General features: G+C 49.4%; 1 protein-coding gene across 5 annotated transcripts in view; it reads right to left on the reverse strand.

Moving 5' to 3' along the window:
- MIA3 (MIA SH3 domain ER export factor 3) overlaps window positions 1-18,781 on the reverse strand; it is a 37,247-nt gene extending 18,466 nt beyond the window's left edge. For 4 of the 5 annotated variants that reach the window (XM_045537079.1, XM_045537084.1, XM_045537081.1 and 1 more), the window contains exons 1-6: window positions 17,721-17,859; window positions 14,558-14,691; window positions 10,660-10,746; window positions 5,790-8,592; window positions 4,183-4,344; window positions 1,609-1,754 (exon numbers count right to left, since the gene is read on the reverse strand). In XM_045537079.1, the coding sequence (XP_045393035.1) occupies window positions 1,609-1,754; window positions 4,183-4,344; window positions 5,790-8,592; window positions 10,660-10,746; window positions 14,558-14,691; window positions 17,721-17,853 (3,465 nt within the window). In that variant the 5' untranslated portion in view covers window positions 17,854-17,859. Of the gene's footprint in view, window positions 1-1,608; window positions 1,755-4,182; window positions 4,345-5,789; window positions 8,593-10,659; window positions 10,747-14,557; window positions 14,692-17,720; window positions 17,860-18,303 lie in introns of those variants that run through there. The other variant, XM_045537080.1, reaches the window with a different exon arrangement.
- Window positions 18,782-21,551: the final 2,770 nt, after the last annotated feature.

Consider the following 21,551-nt stretch of genomic DNA (forward strand, 5'->3'; position numbering starts at 1 on the left):
GTAACACGTTGTTGTTTTTTTTTTTTTCTTTCTTCTTTTTTTTTTTTTTTTAAAGAAATGTGAGTCTCCCCGTGTTGCCCAGGCTGGACTTCAACCCCTGGGCTCAAGCCACCGTCCCGGTAGCCGGGACCCCAGGTACCTGGCCACGTTGTAAGGTTGTCTGGCCGGTGGCAAAGGACAAGGATGATGAATAGGCTAGAAATCATGTTCTAAAAGTTGAACAAACTGGGGACATTTAACCTGAGGGGAAAAATGCGATTGTTAGATCGGTAAAGGTGTATCTTCAGGCTGAGCATGAAGCCAGCTCGGAGGAGCAATCGAGCAAGAACAGGCAGGAGCAATCGAGCAAGAACAGGCAGGAGGGCAGGGTAGAACAATCCAGAAACAGACCCAGCTGCGCTGGAGACTTGGGATACGGTAAGTCAGGTGGGGAAAAACAGGCTCGTTAGTCAGTAGTACTGGCCTATTTAGAAAGCCATATGGAAGACGGTAAAAGTGGATCTTTTTCTCATTGTTCCCAAGGATAAATTCCAAATGCATTAGAAACCTGATGCAAAAAGTGGAAACAAGTACTAGAAAAAAATGGGTACATTTTTCTCTGTAGTATGAGTGGGCCAGACCTTACTACTTAGGTGTGAAAATCTAGAAGCAACAAAGGAAAAGAGACTTGCCCGGCTCCTGGGCACCTTGGCTTCCAACCTCTGAAAAGTTGACTCATTCCTTTAATTTACCAAAAAAGTCCAATTTCAACAAGTGCTCCAAGAGGGAGCTCAGTCCTAAAAAGCTTAGGCAAGCTCCTAGGTAGATTAAATGTCTCATTTGGATCATGACTCTCTCCAGAAAGACCTGAATAGTCTGCCATAAGTCACTCTTTCCAAGAAACGTATCTGACCGATCCCTTTCCTGCTGATGTCCTTCCAAGGGTCCCCACCATTAACGGTCTGACACCACTCACAGCACACGGCTTCCTTTCTGACTTGTCCCTGCCTCCTTCCCGCCAACAGGCCACCCCCCACCCCCAGCTCCGCACTTCCAACGCCACCAACTACTCACGCTCCCCTGGCTTCCCGGAGTAACCTTCCCTCACACCTCCGTTCCTCTGAACCTGTAATTTCTTCTGTCTGACTGCACCTGCCGAGACCCAGCCCTTCTATTCAACCACAGACTACACGGTAAGCTCTCACCTATCCGCCGACTCTGCTGAAAGCACGTCTCAGCTAACTTGGGGCCTTTCCTATTGTCCCGCCACCACAGTGGACCAACTGATGCCACATGCTGTTCTACCATCGCGTCAGTACTTCTGCTTGCACCATATTGTATTTCCAGTGAATGACTTTATCTCCCAGCTAGAACTGAAGGTCCCCGGACGGGAAGAACCACCCAGCCCTGACATGCCCCCACCCAGCGCCGACAGGCAGCAAATCCCTCCGCATGTGCTGAACTAGGAGCCCCCCCCCAAGCCATACACCTGCAGCTCGTTTCGGGGGCTCTCTTTCAAAGGATAAGGGGCCATTTTCATAAACACGCTTTAAGTTCTTCACCTCACGCTCAAAATCAACTTAAAAACTGTAATAACACTCTAGTGAAGAAACTATGTGTCAAACTTACCGTCTTACTTAAATAAAACATGAATGAATATATTAGAAGGATTGCATTTTCCAAAGGCGTGACGCTGGCTGGCTCTTCGGCGTTTATCTCTGGTTGCTTTTTCGCATCAACAGCATCAACGGGAGCACCTGCTGTTGGCATTAGCCCTAAAATTGGAGAGGAAAATGAATATTTTATTTTATGCTTTAGAGTAAAAATTCATTTTAAATATTTATTGAGGACCCACTAAATATTAGTCACTCTGCCTGGAATATGGGGTTTTAAGATAATTGCACAGAGAGAGAAAAAAAGTCAGAATGCCAATTAGAGCCACCACACCCTTCAATTACAAAATGAATGCGTCTCCAACTCACTCCACCCCCGCCAGCCCCCTCCAGCACCTCCCCGGCAACATAGCCTCTATCGGAATGATACCTCCTCACGGGAATTGAGAAAAGCGGGATTTTATGCTTTCTCTGCATAGACACAGTCATATCCAACAAATGTTCAGTTAGTGCTAGTGATGCACTGTGCTAGAAACTTCAGGAAAACAAGGAATGAAGAAGAGGGAGCCTTGGTTTGCAGACCTGCAGGTGGAATGCACCAGTGCTCGGCACAGCACCTGGTACCCTGCAGGTGCTCAATAATTGTTCACTGAATGGAGGAATAATGGCTGCATAACAGAGTACAGTAAATGCCAAGAGGGACTGAAGGGGGTTGTTGACGACATAGGAAACTGGCTTCAAGGCTGTGTCCAAGAGGCAGGACTCCAGTTACACCTAAAAGGATTTCCACAGGACAGGGTGGTCGGGAGGGGGTTTCCATGTGAGTTATATGAGTCTGAGGCAGGTTTTGTAAACATCTGGGAGTCCAGCGTGCAAGTAGTGACAAGTTGGACTAGTTGCCTCTAAGTTCTCTCCCACCCCTGAGATTCCATCCACCACTGATCCATGAATTTGACTTCATGTCAGCGCCTCGGTCGGTCCCTGAGATGCAAATAAGGGACATTTGGGAAGATTCACCTGTAAACGTCGTTCAAGTCATTTTGAGGTGGAACTTAAAGGACAGGGCAAAAACCTGTTTGTAATTCTGTAAGCAGAACTGTCCCTGACCTTGAAAGTTTCTGAGCCATAGAGTAACAAACCTTAAGGATGCATGACTTATCTCCAACAAGCAGAACCTTTTTTGAGTTAAAGGTGTGTAGAGGTGTATATATGCATTCTATACGAATACAACGTCCTCTGGAACATGGGCCACTCTGAGAGGTCATTCCTTCTCCAGTTGGCAGAAGGCCTCTCCCTGCTGTGACTTCTCCTACACCGTGTGTGTGTGTGTGTGTGTGTGTGTGTGTGTGTGTGTCTCGGGGGGTGGGGTGTGAGTGCAGTGCCACCCAGCCCTGCAGGGGGACACAGTAAGGCTGTATCTATCTTCCAGACCGCAAGCTTCAAAAACACAAAACAGTAATGACATCACCATGTCACCATCACCATTTTGGACAGACAAAACGACACAATTAGCTGTTCTGATTTCCTGTACGATGAGAGGAGGCTACACGGAAATGAGCAAGCTGTTGATACCATTATTAGGGTTTGCTTTTTAACGATTTTTAAAAGCATTTTTTCATCTCCCACTGGATGTTCCCTGTGCGCTGCGATGAGGTACTCCTCCCAAGTGCTGGTCTACACTGGGCCATTACACACTGCGAAGTCCTGAACTGGCTCGTGTAGGCTGAACACCCCTGGACGCCTTCCCTGGGTTATACAAAGTTTTATTTACCATGTCCAAATAGCAAATGGAAAAATGAACTGCATTACTTTGTCTTCTATTCAGGGAAAAGAGGGAAAGTGGGGAGAAAACACAGAATTCGGGAGTTTTAGAGCAGTGCTTCTCCAATCCTGACTTGCTTCAGGTCAGTCTTCCCTGGAGGGCTTGTTAAGACACAGATTGCTGGTCCCACCCCCAGAATTCTTGACACTGTTGGTCTGGTAGAAAACTACTATTTTAGAGCATAAGTCCTTTTAAGAATAATATTTTAGATTAAAATAATTTGTACAAGCCAGTGACAGCCAAGCATTGGTCTATAGGTTAGTTTCTCTGGCGTCTTTTCTTCATATATACATTTTTTGTTTTTAGAGACAAGGTCTTGCTCTGTCGCCCAGGCTAGAGTACAGTGGTGTGAGCATAGCTGACTGCAGCCATGAACTGCTGGGCTCAACCGATCCTCCTGCCTCAGCCTCCCGTGTAGCTGGGACTACAGGCACGTGCCACCATGCCTGGCTAATTTTTCTATTTTTTGTGGAGATGGGGTCTTGCTATGTAGTCCAGGCTGGTCTCAACCTCCTGGCCTCCACTGATCCTCCCACTTCAGCCTCCCCAAGTGCAGAGATTACAGGCGTGAGCCACTGTGCCCGGCCTCTACATCTGTCTTAACCCCTGCTTTTTTCTCGATTAGCTCTGGGATTTTGTTTTTTCCCCTTAAACTAGCATATATCTGGATTATTCTCTCCTCTATTTCCTACCTTTGGCAACAAATTTTAGAAGGTCTTCTTTAGGATTATGTCATTACTTTGTAGAAAAAAAGTAGCAAGCTTTTACCTGGGTCTAAATCTTTCTCAGTATTCAACTGCTGTGACACTTCGGAGGCTCCTGTGTCCCTTGTCACGGGCTGGTCCAACTGGGTGGGCTCTTCAACAATCCGCATATTAAGTTCTTCCATGTTCTCTGGTGAGAAATGATCTTCATGGGGTGGTTGCATCTCTGCAGGTGAGAAGAAAGCAGTGAGCTGGCACTACCTGTCAGCTAACCCCCCTGACCAGCACAGCCCCCCGAATACAGCACGGGGGACCCCAACAGCACCCTCCACGCCCAGGCACCCTGCGGGGTATCACCAGGCAGGCAAATAAGAGTTTCAGTTTCTTTCATCCCACTTGAAGGATGACTAATCTACGTGATAAAATTTACAAAGAAGTATTTCATGAGCAAATATATTTATGGCAGGGACTTCAATAACTTAACTGCCTTTGGCAAACCAACACACGCCCACACAGATAAACGTGCAAAAGGGAACTGCAGTCAAGAGCAGAAATGGGAAACATCTGTTCGACATAGAAACGACACGATCCCTTCATACGTGAGCATGCTCTTCTCACCGAGCTGGTACAGAGAAGGGCATTCCACGCCAAGGCAGCGTGCTGAAGGGCCTTGCAAATACCGTCACAGCAGGTCTGCGAGCCCAAGAGAACAAGCCCATCTCCGTCCCTAAGGGGCTCGGGGCACAGCCCACCGTGACCCACTGCAGAGATAAGCCTCTTTGCAGCCTCATATTTCACCCTGAAAATGCATTTGAATTTTGCGTTCTCATCCCAAATGCGTCTGCTTCGATTAAATGCAAAACATGTTCCCCTGCACTGACTCTCTGGAAACATGAGCACTTTGGGGAGATCCATTTTCCTGAGGCGTTATGGTTATCTGCAGTACGCCCTCAGGGCAAACACGTGTGTTTGAAGAGCCCGGGCACAGGGAACAGAACATGGAACTGGGAATCGGGAAGCTTCTGTCAGGATATTTGCTCAGGGTCAATTCGGCAAATATTTACTGAGTGGCCTGTGTGTGACAAGCACTGTGTTAGAAGGCTCCTCCTCCTGACTCCCTCCTTGATTAATGTCAACAAGAAGGCCCGCGTGTGTGGGAGAGGTTCACCACAGCCAGTGACGGCTCCCGGGAGGCGGGAAAGAACACGCCATCCACGAGAGACACGTGCTGGAGGGGGAAGGAACACGGGCAGGGCATCGAGGTGGGAGTCGTGCCGGCCGACGCTGGGCTGCAGAGCAGCTCTCTTACGGCGTAAACGCTGCGTCCAGCAGAGCCCCCTCCTAACCCGACACGACATCTGTCCTGTGTCAACAGGTCTACTCTGTGCATCACTTTCTCATTTATAGTTTTCTCTTTAGCTTTGCATAAAGGTTCCTTTTGAAAATGCTAACCGGTCTCCACCGTCCTAAGGGAAACAGTGAGAAATCCTGCTCCGTGCTCCAGCCTAAAAGGAAGAAGGCAGGGAGGGACACGTGGGTCCCTCGTTTGGCACCCTGGAAACTGTGAACAGACCTTTGCAAATACGACGGGAGGCGCCTGGGCGAACCCCAGCCCCACCCCGACCCCCGCCACTCCAGCTGTCTCCGGGAGGCCACAGGTGGGTCCCTTACCTGCCACCGTCTCGCCCCAGCCTGCCATCGCCAGCGGGGCCGCCTCCTCCTCCGCCGAGTGCCTGTACCTGACAAAATAGACCAGGTCTTGGATGTCGTCGAGCGCTGCAGACTCTTCAAACACGTTGCTGTCCTGCATCCCCTCGTCTCGATTCCGGGCCACACGAGCATCTAGCATTTTCTCCGCCACACCCAGGATGTGAGACTCGGAGGCCCGGAAGACCTTATCGAGGACTTTCTCCACGTTGTAGGGCAGGCTGTCCCGCTGCGCTGACTTCAGCTTGAAGGACATTTCTTGGAGCAGGAGTTCCAGCTCGTGGGCGTCGAAGTACTTCTGGAACCGCTGCAGAGACTGCTGCTCTCGAAAGAAGCTGCTGATTATGGGCAGGTCGTCCCTCTTGTCACCCGGTGCTGGCTCTGCCGTCGTCTGTGGGGTCCAGAGGGACGGGTCATCTTCAGGCTCCCCAGAAGCAGAGCCCCGGCTCTCTGTGTCCACAGATTTCTCTGCGTCCTCACGGTCCTCTCCCGAGAGCTCTTCTCCGCCCGGCTTCTCGGCCAGCCCCGAGGTCTCCATGGGATCCCTGGAGTTGTCCTTTTTCGGGTCATCAGAATCTTTGTTCCGAGACGCATCGCCCAACTCTGGAGTCTGAGTCTTTCTCTGGTCGGGAAAGTCACTCGCTTCAGGCGGTCTCTGTGCTTTCTCGTCTGGCAGAGGGCGACCCTCCTTTTCTCCGGCCACACTCGCTGGTCCCCCGCCCGCTGTGCCGACCCCGGCGGCTGCAGTTTCACTCTTTCTTCCGCTGCCCGCCACACTGGCTTCTCGTCTGCTTTCTTCGTCTTCTGCATCAGGACTGGTGGTCCCCACAACGGCGCTTTCGGGGATCTGCAGGTGACCGTCCGCCTGCCCGGCCCGGCCCCCAGGGCCGCTCTCTTTCGCCTGCTTTGCGCTCGCGGCGTTTTCGTCCTCCAGCAGCTCCTCGGGGAGGTCGTCGTCCTCCTCCTCTGCTGCGGGGGCTTCGGGAGCGACACCCGCTCCTGCCACTGCTCCTCCTGGTTCCTGCGTGCCCCGCGCTGCCTTGTGACCCGCAAACTCTTCCTCTGCCGGGTCCTCCCTGCCCTCGTCCTCGGATGGCCTCGTGGTCGCGCTCGAGGGCTCGGGGACGACAGCAGACACGGCCCCTTCTTGTGGCCAGGAGAGATTTGTCCCCGGCACGGGAACTTCTCCTTCCAGGTCTCCTGGGGAACCGGTGTTGCCCGGGTTGGCCGAGCGCGGCTGGCTGTGAGTCTGGCGAGCCAGGTCCTCTCCAGATGCCTCCCGGGGAGGCTCGACGGAGAGCCTGTGCGGCTTCGGTCCCCCTGGCAAAGCGCCTGCTTCCCGCACCGCGTTTCCGGGTGTGTCGGGCCGTGTGTCCCCGGCGGGCGCTGCGGGACCCAGGTGCGCCGGTGTCATCTTCTCCGAGCCCGTCTGGTTCCCCTCGGCTCTGCGGACAGGGCCACCCCCCGACCCCACTTCCAGCGTCTGCTCTGCGGGCTTGTCTTCGGGGTGCGTTTCCTTTGAGATGTGAATAGCTGCTACTTCTGGGTTGTCGTCTTTGTCCCCGAAGGCTGACGGTGCTGTGTCTCCACCCTCGTCGGCAGCTGGCAAAGCGTCGCGGTCGCTGCTTTGAGTGGAACCGTGCACGGCCACCCCGTCCCGCTTCTCGTCCTCTAATTCTGTCTCGTCTTGTCCCGGGCTCCACTCAGGTTCCTGAACTTTCCTCCCTTTTCCTTCACTGTGAAGTTCGGTGTCCGCTTCTGGGTCTCTGTCACTATTTGTTTTGGGGACGTCTACAGTCAAAAGACCGTCGTCTGCACCGTCAGGGTCAGCGTGGTCTGCCGTCACTGGTGGTTTGTCCCGTCTGCTGCCTGGGACTGACGCGTCCTCGTCCTCCTTTTCTTCCTCCGAATCGGAACTCTCCGAATCCACCACACCTGTCTTTTCTTCCCCTCCTGTGACAATGGAAAAGATCGTGTCCCCCCAGGTTGTTAGAATATTTGCATCATCACTTTTGACGCCCGGGGGCACGAGTCCCTCAAGCTCGTCCTTTTCGTTTGCATTCCGCTCCTCGTTGTCGGGGGAGTATTTCTCAGCTCCCGGCCTCGCTGGCCTTCCCGAGTCTCCTCCGCTCACGAAGCTCAGCAGCGGCAGCTGCTCAAGGTCCTCCTGGTTCTCCTCCTCCTCCTCCTCGACCGCGTAGTACGCGGCGTCCAAGTCCTCGTCGAAATCGTCTTCTAGAGAAGTCACCAGGCTGGTCGTCTCCTCGTCCGACACCAGCACGTCGGCGGTGGAGCCGAACTTGGTTTTCAAGTCTAGAGTCATTTCTGTTTTCAGAAGCTTGTACGCGTCCGTCTTCCCCTGCTCAGCTGAGACGGGAGAGCCGCTGCCGCTTCTGTTTTCACTTTCTGCCCCTGTTAGTCTCCCCTGCAGCGTCTGGTCAACAGGCTCCGGCGGAGGCTGCCCTCCCCGCGCGGCTCCCGCTTGGCTGCCCGCCTGGGCGCGGTTCTCCTGGGCCAGGAACGCTTCCTCCAGGCCCTCGGTGTTCCCTGAGGACACACCTTCGCTTCCCGCTGGCTCGGCTGCCCCCGGCTCAGCCCCGCTTTCCTCAGATCCTCCGGGAGGTTGTTCCACACCTTCGGTCTCTTCTGCGGCTTTCGCAGAATCCCCAGCGGCAGAATCGTACAGTTCCAAAAACCCCAAGAGTTCTTCTACGTTATAATTATCGAAATCGTCCCTTCCTCCATCAAAACACACAAAATCTGTTTCCTGTAAGAGAAAGAAACACATTAGTGAGCCACTAACCAAGTGTCACAAGAGCAAACTCGCAGCCGTACTAATGATAGAGATAGTCTCAAATGCACGTTTGGCGCTAGAGGGGCGTTTGCGTCAACCTTGGGCAATGGCTGTTCTTGGCTATCGGGGGGTGCGTGGGAGGCAGGAGCCCCCTTTCCCGCCCGGGTACCGGTCCCGGCTTCCCTTCACTCTCCCTTCCCCAGGGAAGGAAGGAACCATGGGGTTGGTGGGTTCCCTCAGCCCTATCCCTCTTTTCTGTTTGGGACCTGCCAGAAGGAAAACGCATACTCTGTCCCTCCATGCTGTTGGTTTCGTAGGGACGGTCCCCACTGGGGAGGCCCCGGTTGCCTAGGTCCGTCTGTGGCTGGGAAAGTCTGTTTATGTAGACTGCAACGTTAGGCCATCATTTCTGCACACTTGAATCGTATTCTCCAAATGGCTTTATCAGTCAACAACGGTGACATTTTGGTCTCTACCTGCCTGACTCCTGGGTTTCTCGATTTGTTTGGGGCACACGTGGGGAAAAGCAGGGTGTCATTTATTGGGTTCCCCAGCGCTCGATGTCTACGCCTGACGTCCTGGGAACTCACTTCCTAACACCCCATCCGGGAGAGGCCGAGAGACCACCCAGCTCCTCCACGGCCGCGCCCCGTGTGCACACGTCTCTGCTCACCCAGCTAGACACAGGGAGACTCGCCTGGCTGTCACGTTCTAAGTCTATGTGGATTTCTGGCTCGTATCTTCCTTGGATTTGGAAAGAGAAATCAACTGAAGGAGCATCTTCTTGGGATGCAGGTGCAAGGGAAGTAAAAGTGTAAAGGGACAGAGAACGATGTCACAGGGGCTCCCCACTTTGTTCCTGCCACAAGGACAACCTGAACACGGGATTCGGGGAGGCGCACACCTTACTCTAGATCAGGGTCCAGGCAGTCCCCAGGATCTGCTCTCGGGACCACCTGTAAGTCTACAGTCTTGCCTCCTCCACTGGCACGCAGACTGGCACACAAAGAGTCATGAACGGAGGGAAAAGCTACAAAACCAACAAAGACACTTTCCTTCTCCCAACTGAGCTTCCGCCATCTTCTGGGAAGACCTGTCCAGCGTCGTGGGGATTAACGGTCTCCTCTCTCCATCGCCCGCGTCCCCGAGCCATTTCCTTGGTGTCGAGGACACGGGCGGTGGAGGAGCAACGAGAAGACGGAAGCCGCTGGTCAGGGCTTGGTGACCAGCAAGCTGCCGTCTCACGCTGACGTCGCCGGCAATCTCTGCGTCAGGAGTGAGGCCAGACGGGCAACAGGGCTGACTTTATGGCCCCCGGGATTATCCAGAAATCTTAAGAATAGCAACAGCTCGGCGACTGCATCCGTTCCGCCAGTCCCCTCCAAGAGCTGCCTGAGCCCAGCAGCTCTGCAGAGACTCCAAAAAGCTACTCAGAATTTCTAAATGGAGGCTGGCAGCCATTACTACAAATTTTAAAACTCCAGAAAATCGTCAGCTGGAATGAGGATTCCAGAACACAAAATCCTTTTAGTCACAAAACCACTTTAAGTCAGGGCACCGCAGAAAAATGCTTTATCGACCTCACCCGAAACTCTCAGGTTCTCTTTTCCACATGTGTGCCATCACTATAGTTCTTGAAGTCGGTAAGAAAACCCTTGTAAGTTGATATGTCTGGCCCAGTGCAAAATGAGTTTGACTAATTTTACCTGATTTCCATGTGTTTAAAATGTCTAATGGCTATTCAATGAGCAGTTTTCAAATCAGGACACTTTCTCCTTTTGCTTGTAAAATGCAATTATTGAACTCTTAAATTTAATAACCAAATAGAAAGATAATGAACTCTTAACTTTTCAGAGCAAAGAAATGTCCTGTATGAGTATACAGCCTTGTGTAAGAACATCTGCCTCAATACATTAGATGACTATCAGATCACGACAGCATCTCCTTTAAATTCTTTTCAAATTTTTCTTTCTTTTTTTATGAGGCAGTCCTTTATCAGCCAATTTATATCTAAGAACAGAAAAGACATCCGCAACTTACATCTGTTGGAACTTGTAGCTCTTCTTTGGTATATTCGTGGATTACCTGGATTAAATCCTTTGGAAAATATCCAAAAATACGCCCAACCTGCAAGAGAGAATGGGCAAAATGGACAAACGTCAATCAAATTCTATATAAGAAATATAAATGAGAGATTTTTAGTACTAACAGGAAATATACAAATATACAGGTAGGTAGATACAACAAAGAGAGATACACAGTTGCTATTACAATTACGCTGCGATTATTATTCCAATACAAATTAAGTACAGAATATTATTGAGCCAATGTTTCTAAAACCATTGAAGTGCTAACATAAAGTGAGGGCTTAGAAACAGATAAAAGATCTGTATAAGAGAAGATTATCGTACATTATATGATTAAACTGTACAAATCAAAGCTGGTGAGAAATGCAATTCCAAATAACCTCTAGTAAGAATTTACCTGCGCATTTCATAGCATTGCTCATAAACCAGTACTTATAAGTCTTTGTTAAACAAGAAACAACAGCCCTGTAATAAGTAAAAAAAAATACAAAATTTCCGAAATGTACAGCCACTACAACAAAAGGCAAATACAGCTGACTCTTGAACAACGCAGGAGGTGGGGTGCAGGTGAAAATCCGCATATAACTTTCGACTCCCCCAAAATTTAACTACTAATAGCCTACTGTCCAGGCGTGGGGAACCCGCAGCCTCAAGGATGCACGTGGCCCTACAGGTCCCTAAATGTGGCCCTTTGTAATCGTACACAGGAACTGCAGGAGGTCACTTTTTATTGTGATACAAGCTCAGTGTCACACGGTGTTTTAAGCAGATACCGGTGACACTTGAGCTCACTGCAATAGCAACAGGAGAGGGCTGTAAAATGATTACAGTCACACAGCATGTACTATGGTTAATTTCATGCAGTTATGGTTTAATACTGCATCACTGTTTGTTTACATTTCTCTCCACTGCAAATGGCACCATGCACGGTCTGCAAACGTACATGTGTGTAAGTTTTAATGAATTTTAACTCTTTATAATAGATATATGTATATTTTATAGTAGTAAGTGATACAAATAGACCAGTATCTATCTACATATATTTTATGTGTTCATGGCATAGCTTTTTCTTAATTTTTTCCATATTTCTAGGCTAGTCTGTGAGTTTTTCCAAATTGTGGCAAATCTCCAAAAAATTTTTCAATATATTTATTGAGTAAATTCCATACATAGGTGGACCCTTGTTCAAGTGTCAACTGTGTTTACTGACAAGTATGTGCTATACTGGCTTTTTCAAAAACGACCTTTAGATGTATTTGGGGACAGAATCAAAATACAATGTAATACGTGCTAATCTACACACCAAACTTCAGTTTCATGCAAAGTGAAACCTCCACAGAAAACAATCCTATTCATTTTCAGCACTAACAGTAGCTACTATCTCAAAGGGAGCTGTATGTAGATTTCTCCCTAATCATTCAAGGAGACTGACACGTAAATGAAACGCACAAAACGAACAAAAGGCCATCTTATCGCTAATTTGTAAAATATCCCCATTCACAAGTGCTCTTGTTACATTTGGAAACTATCTGAGAGCCAGTTCCAGTAGTAGAATACTGCCACGAAGATTAGATAAGACAGGGCCACTAAAACCGGCATTATGGGCAGATAAAGTCTGAAACTCTAGGAAATCAAAAAAGGCTGCAGAATGGAAACTAAGAAATAGAAAGAAGAATCATTCTGAAAGCTAAGGAGAGTGAGTTTTCAATACCCTGAGTATAACGTCCATGCAATGAGAGGGGAGACTGGGGGGAAATATACTTTTGCCTTCCGAGGAAAATGTTATTCAGGGAGAATCTGGAAAAGGGAAAGACATCAGAGATGTATGATGAAAAGAAACACTATAAATTTATCTTTGCTTAATCTTTGTCAACTGAGACCGTAGGTCATATAAAAACTCCGTATTTATGCACGGGGTGGTATCTCATTTCTTACAATCTGACAAAAAAAAAAAAAAAAAAGCTGCAGAATCGTGGGCCCACATGACTGAAGTAATCTTTATGTCTAACTCTGCTTCCGTATGTCACCCGTGCCGAGGCGCTGTTGATCTGATTAGTGTGGTGGGGCGGGGAGGAAGAGTATGGCCTCCAGAGAACAAATTCTGCATCAGGACAAACAAGCAAGAGCCACCGCCCTGTAAGGAATCACTCAGAAGGAAGACGAGTGAGAGAGACATGGGCCCTTCCATTAAAGGGTGTTTGACTTTGCAGGAGCCAGCACAGCACACAAACTAACCGCAGTTACAAAACAGTCAAACAAACGCCACGTGAGCAGTGCAAACAAAGTGCCACCTAAACAGTCATCAGACGGCAAAGGTCCCTCCCGGCTGGGTGCTGAGAGCAGGGTGAGAGCTGAGACCCAGAGAGACCGACCCGCTACCCAGAGGCAAACAGTGTCACGAGCCAAAGTGTGGGCAGGAGAGAAAGCCTTGAGTCAAGTTCATTTTATCCAGATGCTCAAAGACGAGGAGGGGGAAAAAACTGCTCTGTGAAAAATGCGGCCTAAGGATGTGGGAAAAGATTTCCAAGATGAAGATTATGAAGAAATCTCATTTCACATTCAGGAATGACATTAATCGGGTGTCGGGTAGATGTGGGGGGGGAGGGCATGGGTGTACACACACGTAATGGGTGCGATGTGCACTGTCTGGGGGATGGACACGCTTGAAGCTCTGACTTGGGTGGGGGGCAAGGGCAATCTACGTAACCTGAACTTATGTACCCCCATAATATGCTGAAATAATAAAAAATAAATAAATAAAAAATTTTAAAAAATCAATAAATTGCTAAAAAAAAAAAAAAAAACAAAGAAATCTCATTTGGTAAACTTGAAAGAAACAGAATAGGTTCGTCTTTGTACGGGGTGAGGTTTGCACTTGACCAGCTGCCGTTTCTCAAGGTCGCTCCCTAGGAATCTGGGATACCAACAAAATGAATCTGTTTTTCCCAGAGGGATTTCTCACGCCTTGTTTTTCTGTTGTTTGTTCACTCGGTGCTTTATGGAAAGTTTTCACAGTTGGGACTGGGTATTTCTCTAAGTTGGGACAATCCTAAGGGACATCAAGGACCCTCACTACCTTAAATGGATAAAAGTCCACACGTCACACGCTCCAACAAGGAAAGGACAATAACTCATAAGAAGAGCCTCTCAGTCAGGTTATTCCTAATGAATCTCCTCTTTAACAACATCAAAGCATGACTCAGGCATTGGCTGCCATGTCTGATATCAAAGCACCCATGAAACCAGCCAGAAATGGGCCCCTGGGAGAACCTCCAGACACAGGTATCTGAAAGTCAGAAAAAAGGAAGACCCAAAAGTTGCAAACAAAAAAACAAACAAGAAAGCACCCAGTAAACACAACATTTTTGGTTTTTTGAACAGACTAGTAACGTAGAGATGATTGTTCCCAAGACTGCCACTTTTTCATAAATAATAATATAGAAGAAAGGAAATACATGAAAAATCAACTTTTAACTTGCACGCCTGAAACACTGTCTCACATATAGTTTATGGGATTAAGTCTAACTCCCATGAATCCATTTTAAAGCAAAGAGGTCAAGGAATATTCAGGTTTTCACCATTTCAACCTTTGGTACATATGGAACATCCTAGAAACTGGTGCTCAGGGGCAATAGCTAGAATCAGTTCTGTTGTTTCAGAAACCTCTGCTAAGTCCCTGCTGTCTGCAGGCCCAGGGCCCGCTAGGGACACAGGGTCATCTTCTTTTTTCACAGTCTAGGAAAGAAGACATGTTAACCCCATCAAAGACTCTCAGAAAACATATTTAAATCTCCAGTGCTAAACAAGCCAATAAAAAGAAAGCGAATAAAGTATGTCAAAGTTGTACTTACGCTTCCAGCCCAAACTTCAGGCCCTCTCCCTGCCAGTTTATAGTAGACATACACAGGGTCACCTTTTTTAAAACTCACAAAACGACAGTCCGGGCCTGTGAAATCTTCTAGAGCTTCACCCCGGTACATTAACACTGTATATATATATAGGAAGAAAAAAACCAAAAAACAGATATGAGGATTCAGCTTTCACCATCCATACTGACTTATCAGGAAATACAAGAATTCTGTTGTTAATAACAATCAAGTTTTCCCAGTATTCTCTGGAAGCACTTTTAATTCCCATGTTTAAAGTACATAAAATCCTTAGAGCTTTGTTGCTATAAATCACAACATCCCCTGCAAGTAGACAGGAGAAAGGACAACGTCCCTGTTTTTCTCGGTGGATAATACGGAGAAACAGAAAGCGAATGTGTCTACCGCCACACGCGGCTATTCTCAAGGGAAACTCTTGGCTTCCTCTCTGACCTTCTAGTCCTCAGTCTTTTCTGTTTCATCATCATAAAAAGCTGCATCTTGCAAGTGGGTAAATTCAAGCACAGGTGCTGACTAGCGTGAGCACGGCTACGTGCAGAGGTAATAGGGAACCAGGAAGAGCACCGAGGAACCCCCGGGGGGCCGATTAACTTGGACTAACCACTCAAAGGTGCTACCTCTAAGTGGCTGGAACTGCTACTGGGCAGCAGTAAACACTGTCAATTTCATTTGCAGCCAAGTCGTGCTCTCTGTACAGTATCTGGGTAAATTAATGGGAAAGGATATTATGTATCATACTCTATTATTGATCCAAACACATCACAAGGCAGTATTTTCTATAAGTAACTAATGTTGACTGGATCCAACATTCAGAAGGCTTCAAAACCAAGGAAAAAATACCCATGTTTATATTTTTATATAAACAAAATCAAAAATGGATATCTCATGTAGCAGGGACCAAACGGAGCTATGAGAGTAGGTCAGTACTGGTTACCTTCATCCTTTTAAAACGCAGGACTTAAATCACACTAGATCTAGCAACTGGTAGAAGCGGTATTTTTCTTTTCGTTGACCAAACACACAGTGTCTGATGTAAGATGAAATGGACAATAAGTGCATTTAAATAGCAAAAACGAAGAAGGATGAAATGGAAATAACACTTTTTCTAAAAGCCAATTAGCAATCAAATACATAAAGACGTATCTTTAAATACATCTTTGAGGGAAAAAAACATACAGATTTGGAGGGGGTTATTTGTTTTCCAAAGCTAAAATCTGATTCTTTTCAAATATGTCAGCCCCCTAATTCACATATAATTGGGTGAGAGGAAGGTTGAAGGTGATGGGCAAGTTAAGGTTGGGAATTCCATCAGCACTGGGAACAGCCATGTTTCCCTTGCTCCCCCAAAAGAGATCATTGAGGATCTGTCATAATACATCAGATGACAACATAATGCTCACTGAGGAACAGCTATCTGGAAAGCACATAAGGACACCTCACACACACACCTTAATAAACACAACACGGACCCAGCCCTTGCTCCTGCTGTTGCGTGTTTGGTTACACCTGTTTGGATACACACCACTTCTCAAGTTATGTTACGGCTCTGAGCTCTTCGAACACCCTGTCTCAGTACTAGGGAAGCATCAGGGATGTGATTCTCCAGGTAACTTGTTTTGAAGAACCCTGGGAGGTCAGAGCTCGAAAGCAAAGAGGAGCAAATATTTCGCCCTATCCAATGGCAAATGGATAAATCCCTGGTTTTGCTCCAAGAAAACTGAAGGGAAAAATCACGGCAGTTGCTCCACTTTTGCAGTATTTATTTATTTATTTTTTTGAGACAGAGTCTCGCTCTGTTGCCCGGGCTAGAGTGCTGTGGCGTCAGCCTCGCTCACAGCAACCTCAAATTCCTGGGCTCAAGTGATCCTCCTGCCTCAGCCTCCCGAGTAGCTGGGACTACAGGCATGCGCCACCATGCCCGGCTAATTTTTTCTGTATATTTTTAGCTGTCCAGATCATTTCTTTCTATTTTTTAGTAGAGATGGGGGTCTCACTCTTGCTTAGGCTGGTCTCGAACTCCTGACCTCCAGCGATCCTCCTGCCTCGGCCTCCCAGAGTGCTAGGATTACAGGCGTGAGCCACCGCGCCCGGCCTTGCAGTATTTATTGACAGCAGCCATAGGGCTGGCTACCTCCAGGAACAGCTTAACACGAAGATCACCCCCTTTCTTTTCTTTAGTGGTGATTGATACACCATTAAATATTGTATTGATACAAACTGTATTGATACAAATGCTTCAAATTATGAGACTGGTTTTTGAGAACACCAATTGGAATATAAGTAACTGAACTGCAGGCTTCTTGGCCTCTACGTCTCGCTCACACTGTGTGAACAACCCGCGGGTGTCAGTAGGTTACACGGTTACCCGGGACAGGCGGGGAGGCCACAGGGCCGGCCCTGGTCAGACAGACACTGGGGACGAGGTTCCAACGCCACAAACAGCTACGGCTAAAGCTGGTCTAGGCTTGTGACACCCTTGGAGCATTTATCATTATTGCTGTGATAACCGTCTTCATCTGCGTCCGCAGCCCTGTGGCCTCCCCACGCGCGGTCCCAAGCCCGGACCGGGGAGAGATTCCGCTTCCTGCGCTCGGCAGAGGCTGCGGGTCCCAGGAGACCCTCGGCCTTCGGAGGGCGCAGGTTTTGGCCTCGCGCTGCCCGGCCCTGCCCGGCGTCTCGGGGGCTCCGCGCGGAGACGACGCGGCTGAGCGGACCCCGCGGAGACCCCGGGCCACACCGCGCGCCCGGACTCGGGTTGTCCCGGACCTGAGCTCCGATCCGGTTCAAAACCGGGCGCGAGGCCGAACCCCGGGGAGCCCCGCGGGGAGCCCACCCGGCCCGGCCCGGCCCGCACGCGGCTGCGGGTCCTGCGCCCCCCGATCCCCGCGGCGGGGGCGGCCGAGGGCGGCGCGCAGCCGCGTCTACCCGGGAGCCCGCGCCGATCCGGGGATGGGGACACCGGGGCCGCCCCCGCAAGCCCCCGCAAGCCCCCGCCCCGGCAGGGGAAAAAGGAAGCGCTGCAACAAGTGGGGGCGCAGCCGCAGCGCCCGACGCGGGGACCCGGGGCTGCCCCTGCCCGCGCCCCGCCCGCCGGGCCGCGACCCCCGCACCGGCCGCCCGCACTCACTGCTGCACTCGCCGTCCCCGCACAGCTTGTGCTCCGAGAAGCGCCGGCCGCCGCCCGGCTCCCGCTGGCCCCGCACCCGCCACGGCGCCCCGGCCGCGAGCAGCCAGAGCAGCAGCGCGGACGCCGCAGCCATGTTGTGTCCCCGCGCCGGCGACGCGGGGGGGGGACGGGCGGGCCGGGGGCGGGCCGGGGGGCGGGGAGGGGGCGGGGGCGACGCGGGGCGGGGCGGGGCGGCGAAGGTCTCGGCCGTTCCCGGCTGACACGTCGGCAGGGCCTGCGGGACGGACGCGGGGACCGCGCGGAGCCGGCGGGACGCGGAGCTCGTCCTTCCTGCCAGGCCGACTGCGTCCGGGCGCTGCCATGGCAACGGGGACTCCGCATCTTCCCGCTCGTCCAATCGCCTCCCGCCGCGGCCGCGCCCCCGCGCGCCCCCGTCGCCGCTCGCCCCGCTCTGCGCACCGGGGTCCCCGGCCCTGCGCCGCGGCGACAGGTCCCTTCCGGCGCCTTCTGGCAGCTTCGGATGTCTGGTCCCCCCTGGACCAGCTAGTCTTGGCGGGGTCCTTCCTTTTCCCTTAAACCTCACCTGTGATTTGCCGCCGTCAGTCTCCGGTTCCAGGCTCCCTGCCCGTCCGGCTCCGGGGTCCCCTGGGGTCCCCCACCCCACGAGCCCGTCAGGTTGAGAAGAGGGGAGGTGAGCGCAGTGCTGGGCTGGGGGTGCAGATCACAGCCTGTGGCCTTTAGGGGGGTCCTGACAGTCCCGGGCTGAGAGCTTGAGATTCCCAGATCTATATCCAGAGGAGAGAAGTCATTTAATTCGACACAGATGTGATGCGCTTCCGTTTTGTGCGACCATGTCATGCCAGACACTGGACAAAACACTAGGGTGTCGGGGAGGACGGGACAGAACACAGATCATTTGCGGCCTGGTGAAGGGACGAGAAGGCATGGTAAGGAAGGGACTGGCACAAAGAAACTGGGGGTGATGGATGCTCCTTTTCTTTCTTCTTTCTTTCTTTCTTTCTTTCTTTCTCTCTCTCTCTCTCTCTCTCTCTCTTTCTTTCTTTCTTTCTTTCTCTTTCTTTCTTTCTTTTCTTTCTTTCTCTCTCTCTCTCTTTCTTTCTTTCCTTTCTTTCTTTCCTTTTTTCTTTCCTTTCTTTCTTTCTTTCTTTCTTTCTTCCTTCCTTCCTTCCTTCCTTCCTTCCTTCCTTCCTTCCTTCTTTCTTTCTTTCTTTCTTTCTTTCCTTCCTTCCTTCCTTCCTTTCTTTCTTTCTTTCTTTCGAGACAGTCTCACTCTGGTGCCCAGGCTAGAGTGCCGTGGCGTCAGCCTCGCTCACAGCAACCTCAAACTCCTGGCCTCAAGCGATCCTCCTGCCTCAGCCTCCCAAGTAGCTGGGACTACAGGCATGCGCCACCATGCCCGGCTAATTTTTTCTATATATATTTTTAGCTGTCCAGATCATTTCTTTCTATTTTTAGTAGAGAGGGGGGGTCTCACTCTTGCTCAGGCTGGTCTCGAACTCCTGACCTCGAGCGATCCTCCCGCCTCAGCCTCCCAGAGTGCTGGGATTACAGGCGTGAGCCACCGCGCCCGGCCGGATGCTCCTTTTCTTGATTAGTTTCAGGTGCATATGCATGAGTCACAACTCATAAAACTGTACAATTTAAATTCTTAATGTCATGTATACCGAAATCGAGTTGTCCAATAACTTATATGGGGAAAATTTATGATATTAGACAAAAAGAGACAAGGTTTGGCTGTCCTTATAAATAACTGAAGAGTTATAAACCAGGTAAATCCTCGTAAAGATCTTAGTAAACATAGTAACCCTGTGATTGGTCACAATATAGTGAGTCAGAAAAACAACATACATACGTGTCTTCATTCTTTCCGGTCAGCCGGTGCCGTATCCTTTCCCTGCTGGGCATCCTGAGGTCTCTCTCGTTTCTTCCCTCTCCCCAGAGTTCTGGCTTTTTTGTGTGTGTCCAGTGTCATCCTTCGTGGCCAGGGTCTAGGAGGTAGGGCCACCTTTACCCCTGTGTCCAAGGAGTCCCAATTTTGACTCCACCCCTGAAGGGAGAGGATGATTCTGGATCTTCATTATGTTTGTCCGGGTGGGAACTCCTCAAAGGTAAACAGACCTCTCTTGCCAGCGTCAGTTCCCTCTCTCGGTAAGAGTAAGGGGTGAAGCATTCGTTGAACACAGACACTGTCCTGCCACACAAAAGTGCTCAGATGTGTTTTGGTACAAATTCTCAGCAGTAAGGAGTTCAAAGGAGGAGAAAAGTAAGTGATGCTGGTGGGATTTGAGCTGCGCCTTGGTGAATATATAGAATTTAGGTTCCAAAAAGAGAGGAAAGGGCGCATGAAGAACACAACATAAGAAAAGATACAGCAGAAAGAAATATGTTTAACGGACAGTAGGGAAATCTAACCTTACTAGGGTGAAAGGATTCTATTAGAGGAGTGGGAGACAAATTTGGGTGGCTGGGATGGGTGAGATTATGAAAACCCTTGAAAATCAAGCATAAGAATTTAGATTTAATAGAATAAGACGTAGAAAGCTACCAGTCTTTCAGTAAAGGGATCAGAGAAACAAAGGGAAATTTAAGCAAGTATCCTGTTCTGAAAGCCAGGGAGCGTGGAGGTTTGTTTGGGGCATGGTTAGTAGGGTTAAATCTCTCCTCATAATCAAAAAGTCATGTCAAAGGGCATGTTCTCCCGTGAGTGAGTCAGAACCAAGGCAAAGTCTTCTATCAGCATGTACTATTTGTCTTGGCCTGACAAATGTTTTTCCCATTTCTATTGCACAGAGAAACTCAAACATCTGAAATTGCCACTAATATATAGGTGTGTGTATAAGTTCCTGTCTCCGGTTCTGCCTAATTTACCTTGGCACTGTTTTCACAGAAGTCAAATATTTGGTGCTTTGAAACAAACGCAGGACACATTCCAGGGCGTGGCCTTGATAGCTCAATTTCCACAGTTCATCCATTTAGTTTTCAGATACGAATTACTTCCTTACCAGGACAACAGTAGAGGTGGGAAATGGAGTCAAAAGCACTGACTTAGGGACCAGAAGTCTAACTGTGTGACCACAGGCAAGCCATGGGCTTTTGTGAGTCTCAGATTCCTCCCCTATAAAATCGAGGCTAAGGTCAAAACTTCATAATGTTTCTTTGAGAAGCAAATCAGATAATGTATAAAACGATTGCCCATTTATGTTGTTTAAATAATTAAATAGCAACATCCCAGGCTGTTACAGCCAACAGAGATGGCTGATGGTGCGACGAGAGCTTTGGCCAATCAGTGACTTCATCACAGAGGAGACGTTTTTTTTACAAAGTATCCCCCACTGGAAACTGTTTCCTTTTCACTGAAAGTCAGCAAAGCCAGTAGCAGCCGCCCAGGCTGTGCTGGGAGGATCAGAAGCGCCTCCTACAGGGACTGAGAGCGGAGAAGGAGAAAATACATTCTTGAGGCTAAACCGCGATCACAGCCAACCTAACCTGTCAGAGGTCACACACAGAGAGAAAGCCAACTCCCTGAGGCTTCAGCATTTTATTTCATGCATGCACTCTAAAATCAGAAACAGAAAAATAAATACTATCATGAAGACCGGACTCAAATGGGGAGACTGAGTAATTACAGATAGGAAAAAACAAGTTCTCTGTAATGAGCATGAAAGCTCATTCCTATCTAAATCCACCAGGGATATGAAATGGTAGGGAATACATAAGAGGATTCGATAAATGGCATCAAACCAGAATGACTAAACAGAGCATTTCAACGTGACCTTGATATTTTTCTTATTTCTCACTGACTCCCTAAAA

Source organism: Lemur catta, chromosome 25, assembly GCF_020740605.2.
Source record: "Lemur catta isolate mLemCat1 chromosome 25, mLemCat1.pri, whole genome shotgun sequence".
Lineage (NCBI taxonomy): Eukaryota > Metazoa > Chordata > Mammalia > Primates > Lemuridae > Lemur > Lemur catta.